This window comes from Gastrolobium bilobum, unplaced genomic scaffold, assembly GCF_033153095.1.
Source record: "Gastrolobium bilobum isolate Gb01-03AN ecotype WA unplaced genomic scaffold, APGP_CSIRO_Gbil_v1 utg5066, whole genome shotgun sequence".
NCBI lineage: Eukaryota > Viridiplantae > Streptophyta > Magnoliopsida > Fabales > Fabaceae > Gastrolobium > Gastrolobium bilobum.
In genome coordinates, this window is record NW_026896494.1 from 203,699 (window position 1) to 209,849 (window position 6,151).

Below are 6,151 nucleotides of genomic sequence, written 5' to 3' on the forward strand. Positions count from 1 at the left end.
ACAAGGATTGAGAAATCACACATTGCTTGATGATGTTATTGATGTAACAGCCACTGCATTAAGAATTTAAAAACTATTTAAGAGCCACAGTCCACCAAATAGTGATTGGTATTCTGTTAGTAAGTAAGTGATGTGTGCATTTGTTGCCACACACTTGCACGTTCCTTTTCTGTTAGGAAAGTTTTGTTATTAGCCTTTTTGTTTTGGCCCTCTTTTGGTTCTGGTTTTATAGCCTTGCTTTGTATCCTTTGTATTCAATTTTAATGAAAATGACAATTCAATTTTTCTCTTTCAAGTTGTGGTTCTCTGAAACTAATATCCAGTTCCACCCACACTTTTAGCTTGAAATTTTGGTGTAAAACTAACATGTGCTGATGAAGTAATTATAACAAGTTACAACTTCAAATTTTCAGAGTTCCTGCATGGAACAGTGTTACCACATCCGCAGGCACAAGCATTCACTAAATTCCATGGAATATTAAATTTGAAATTGCATATTAAAACCAATTATATCAGGATCAATTTAGATGTACCTCATTAAGTAAAAAATATATACAAAAAATAGACAAAATAAACCTCCTAAAGAACAGGTTGTTCAGTGTGCAAGTATGGAAGTCTGAAGTTGCCTGATTAGTGGCCAAATCAGCTATATTTGCTACTTTTATAACATGAAAAAAAAAATAGTCAAGCGAGTATTAATGTAACAAAAAAATAGAGTCATCTGAATAATTTTCCTAACACCGATAAAGCAGTTAGCACAAGTCAAATCCAAAACAGATGTTGAGAATACCTTGGAACAGGGATTAAGAAATGCAGTTTGTTGCTACTTACACTTTCTAGATATCGTAAAATCTTAAATCATGTCAAAATTCGCACAAATTCATATTTTACTATATTTCTAACAACATTCAAAGTTGTAGAATAATACAATACGTCTTATACCAACTAAAATAAATAATAAATTAAATAATAATCATGTAACAAATGTAATGTAACCCAAAATAAATAAAAAAACTAAAGTCAATGTAAATTTTTCTATCTACATGTACGCTTATTATGTCCTCGTTTCTTGCAATTTCCACAAATATTAGTATTCTTTGATGCTTCTTCAATCCCACTATGAATTCTACGTCCCTGTGAGATATTGTGTGACTCCCTTTTTCGACCTTTCGTTTGTGAAATGTTGGGATCATTCAATCTCATCATAGATGACTCTTCAGTTTGAGAACTCAAGTAATGTGAATCAAAATCCTCGAGACCAATACTTTCATCAGGTGTTGGAAATTTTTCTAAAGATTCAGTGAGAGAATCAAGACCATGACAAGCGAATTTAGCTGCTTCATTGGACCTATCTGCAAGCTTAATAAGTTTCGAAACTCTATGGCGTATTTCAAAGCCACGAAGGAGTCCTTCTCCATGAAAATTACAAATGTCTTTATTGGTACTAATTATATCATTTCCTTCCTTGCTCCAGCGTCGCAAAATCATATGTTCAGGGATCTGCTCAACATTTTCAACCGAAAAAACAGCAATAATATGTTCACATGGGATTCCCATGAACTCAAAAAATTGACAAGAACATCTAGTTTCTCTACTTTCCAACTTCTTCTTCACCGTTGCAGAATAATCCTTCTCTTTCCTATTAAAAACTCGATAGGTAACCCACTCACCATCATTTCCAAGTTTCTCCTTAGAGAGAGGAAAACTATGAGAAAGCACATCACTAAACTTTGTGAAAATTGCACGAGTGTAGACCTTAGCTGCATGCTCTTCCAATGGCATATTCAACGTTAAACGCCTTTCTTTATGCCTAGATTCAAAGTCTTGTTTTTTGAATGAATCATAACGAGCATCTACTGCTTGATTATATTTTTCTACAAACTCCTTTAAGGTTGTGCCAGATGTAACAAAACCATCAAAGAATGAATTGATGCTTTCACTACGCTGAGTGGTGTTCATACCGGCAAAGAAAATGGATCTGTTGAAGATTGGTATCCAAGACGATTTAATTGAATAAAGTGACTGCAACCACTCATTCTCATGAAGACCAAACTTATCAAGAATACGTTGCCATTTGTCTTCAAAATCTCGAGTGCTCTTTTTTGTATGGATACGGTTATTGAAATCACTCTTAAATGTGGCATGCTGCTGATAGACGTGAGACAATTTTTCCGGAAACTTTTTTGTGATGTGCCACATACAAAACCGATGCTTGCTTTTTGGGAAAACTTTGGATACTGCATTGGTAATTGACATGTCCTGTAAATTCAATGACATATGTAAGAATACAATGATTAATATAAGAAACAATTGAAAAGATGTACTTAAAATGATTATACCTGATCAGTAATTATGGCGCCTGGATGTTTCCAATTCATTCCTCGAAGCCATTCCTTAAATAGCCACACAAAAGTATCTTCTGTTTCGTCTTTCAATAAAGCACATCCGAACAAGATTGACTGTAAATGATTATTGACACCGACAAAAGGTCCAAATGGCATTGAATATTTATTAGTTCTGTATGTCGTGTCAAATGTGATGACATCACCAAATAGCTCATAAGCTTGCCTGGACCTTGCATCAATCCAGAAAAAGCTTTCCATGCGATCTTCATCGTCACATTTAATGGAAAAAAAGAAATTTGGATGCAATGATTGTTGTTTAACACAATAGTGTAACACAGCTTGTGCATCTCCTGTGTTATATATTCTTCTCCTCACACTTTTTAGATGATTATAACAATCTCGACTGTCAAATGATAACTCATCGCCTTTGAAGATGGTAGCTACTTTTCCTGTGGGCAAGCTTGCATCACTAAAGCGTTCAACCAATGATCTTGCAGCAGTAGACATTTTTTTTTGTGATCTGAGATAACGAACACTCTTTGGAGTCACAAGACCGTGATTATGGTTGTCGTTAAATTGTGTAATTCTCCACATTTTTGTGTTTTCACTTTTATAAGCACTTACATAAGCTTCACACCCAACGCGTATTGATGATGTCTTTTTTAATTTGGTCTGACAAACTTGAGCAACATCTTTATCCTTTTTTTGTGGTGGATGTCCCTGTCTAGCACAAACTAGCCTAAAGTAATTACCCCTCCTTGTTCGTATTCGGATTCCGAAATCTTTTACCTTGCCATATGTTGTATACAAGTCCAGTACATCCTTTTGTTCGGAAAATTCCATTCCAACCTCAATCAAAATATTAGAATTCTTTGTCGGTGTCAAGGGAATGACATTTGGAATGTTATCAGTTAAAGCATTCGATATGTCATCTCCTAAATTAAGAGGCATCTCTTCTATAATTTCATCATCACTGAAGTTGATGTAATCTATTGGATCATCATCTATATTCAATAACTCATCACCCAATTCAACATGTATGTCATTCCTAATTTCATCATTTAAGTTAATGTAGTCCGGATGCTCATCCATAATATACCTAAAAATTTAAAACCAATAAACATATAAATAACATTCAAATACTCTTAATCACAACAACAACAACAAAATGTATACTTACCGATTTTGATTATAAGCAATTTTTTATGAGGCAAATTATCTCAAATGAATAGACAAAAGTTGATCCAAGGATTCTGGACAAACCTCTTGCTCCTCAAATATGCCAAAGAGCTGATTGTCTAGCCGCCAAGCTACTTCATAATGAAAAAAAAAAGAAATGGTTATTTGTTTCTGAACTTGAAAAACAGATAAAAAAATATAACACAAAGACGAATTTCACTTTAAATTTTACCAGCTTCACAACTAAACCCTGAGCACAATGAAAAATACACACTACTCACTCTTTTCTATCGAGTCGATCATAATCACTATCCACATTCCACGAAATTGTACACTAGTTTGACAAAAAACCAGTAGGCATATTTAGAGTTATTGGAATAATTTTGCTGTGCATGAACGAAAATAGCATCTTTCAGGATAGTATTGGTGTAACTTCAAAACTTTCTTATTTGTTTATAATGGTCAGTGTAATTTAAATGGTTTTTTTTCCTCTTAGAGCAAGTGTATGGTGCCAGTATGTGCACTTTATAGTCTCTTGTAGCCTATAGAATTCATTTCTTTTTGTTTTCTGCTTGCATGTATCCATGACTGTCTAGTAGATCACAAGTTTAATGTTTATTTTAAAAGTTCTATTTTGTGCCATAATATCATTTAAAACACCAATATTAAGCATCCTTCCCCTTGCCCTTGCCCCTCCTTTTTACTTATTGCCAAACAATTTACGAAGCCATATCATCATGTAAGCTTTTTTATAATCAAAATTTCTTTTAAACTTAACCAGCTAATTTTGGAATTGCATATGCAGGCTTTAGCATCAATGTTGAAGGAGTTCAATACTTTACCCCATTAGTTGGTTCCTTGAAATTTATATTGGCATTGCTATACTGGAAATTCTTCTAAACATTCACTTAGCCAACAAAGGGTGTGCTTCTTAATTTGTGCTACCATGTCAATATTGGCTAAACTACGCTGTGTCACTATAGATGTTACTGGTACCCTAATGGCTTACAAAGGGGAGCTTGGTGACTATTATTGCATGGCAGCCAAAGCAGTTGGCCTTCCATGCCCAGACTACAAGCGTATGGATGAGGGCTTTAAGCTGGCATACAAGGACATGGCAAGGAAGTATCCATGTTTTGGGTATGCTGCCAAAATGCCAAACATTGTGTGGTGGAAAACTTGTGTGCGAGATTCTTTTGTCAGGGTAAGATATCTGTCAAAGTCATTACAGTGAGTTTATTACTTATCAAGATAGCTAAATTGGTATTTACATGGGCACACGACGAGGAAAGGTAGCATATTTAATTATTTAGTTTGGTTCTAAATTTATCTTGTGCAACAACGAATGCACAGAACCAACACATGTTTAACCCCCCTCCATTTGTGTTTAGTTGTATTATAAGCCATCAAAATCAAGCAGTGAATTACAGATTTATGAAGGAGAGTTTTGTTTTTCTGGCAGGCTGGATATGAGTATGATGAGGAGACATTTGAGAATACAACGAGCCCAAAAAACACAGTAAGCAAATTCTGCCGTGTCTCAAGAGCAATCAACTATGAAGCTAAATGGTATATATGATATGCTATCGGGGTTGATATGCTAAATGGTATATATGATCATAGATAAGTGAAAAAATCATCAAGGACAACAAATTAAAAATAATAAAATGTTTTCAATCAAATAGACATAATTCTGATTCAATGGTATTTTACCAGATTATTCACATGACACAAACAAAATCATTATTAAAAAAATTAACAATTACTGTGGGAATGCGAAATGCTCTGAGATTCAGAAATATTTTTATGTAAAATCAACAACGCTGCTAATAATATGGTAAAAGTAGAACCTGTTAAAAATCGGTCCCTCACTATCGTGTATTCAGCGAAGCTCTCTGCGCGACGGAGGTGGGCGGCGGTGCGACGGAGGCGGGTGGCGGCGACGGCGTCGGAGACAGAGGCTAGGGCAGTGGCGGCGGCTACTGTGTATAGTGAGAGAGAGAAAAGGGAAGAGAGAGAAAGGGGAGAGAGAGACGATGACAGAGGGGATATTGGTCCGACGGAGGCGGGTGGCGGCGGCAGCGTCGGCGTCGGAGATAGAGGCTAGGCCAGCGGCAGCTACTGTGTATAGTGAGAGAGAGAAAAGGGAAAAGAGAGAGAAAGGGGAGAGAGAAACGATCAGACGGGATATTTATGAGACCAACGAGGACCGTCGGATAAGATTTTCAATTGAACGGTAAGATGATTGTGCGTAACATTGTGCGTAACATTACTTGTGTGTCACAATATCCTATCCCTTTTTAATATATAAAACCAGGGTCAGCGTAGTGACCCCGTGACCCCTCGGTTGAACCTGTGACCCCATGACCCCTGACCTCGGCCGGGTTGATGGTCGGGCCGGATTTTTAAACACTACTTGTAGGCAATGGCAGATCTCTATGTCTGCAAGTATATCTGCAAGTGCACATACAAATTTTTTGAAAAAATAAAATATATTTTGGGTCATCAACACAAATTATGGGACCCAATTTAATCTCTTAAAAAAAATCGACTTGTAATTTCATTAAATTTTAAAATAGATCCATGTTAGTCCTTTTGAGGGACTAATGCGGATCTTCTTGAATTTC

The 6,151-nt window shown here is 35.8% G+C and overlaps 2 protein-coding genes across 2 annotated transcripts; one reads left to right on the plus strand and one right to left on the minus strand.

Annotated features, from left to right (window-relative positions):
* Nucleotides 1–1,035: 1,035 nt before the first annotated feature.
* On the minus strand, nucleotides 1,036–1,959 carry LOC133300030 (protein FAR1-RELATED SEQUENCE 5-like). The gene has a single exon (XM_061499518.1). The coding sequence runs from the start codon at nucleotides 1,957–1,959 to the stop codon at nucleotides 1,036–1,038; it is 924 nt and encodes a 307-aa protein (XP_061355502.1).
* A 2,511-nt stretch (nucleotides 1,960–4,470) lies between these two features.
* Nucleotides 4,471–5,103, plus strand: LOC133300031 (uncharacterized). Its single transcript, XM_061499519.1, has 2 exons — nucleotides 4,471–4,728; nucleotides 4,987–5,103. The coding sequence occupies exons 1-2, from the start codon at nucleotides 4,471–4,473 to the stop codon at nucleotides 5,101–5,103; spliced, it is 375 nt and encodes a 124-aa protein (XP_061355503.1).
* Nucleotides 5,104–6,151: the final 1,048 nt, after the last annotated feature.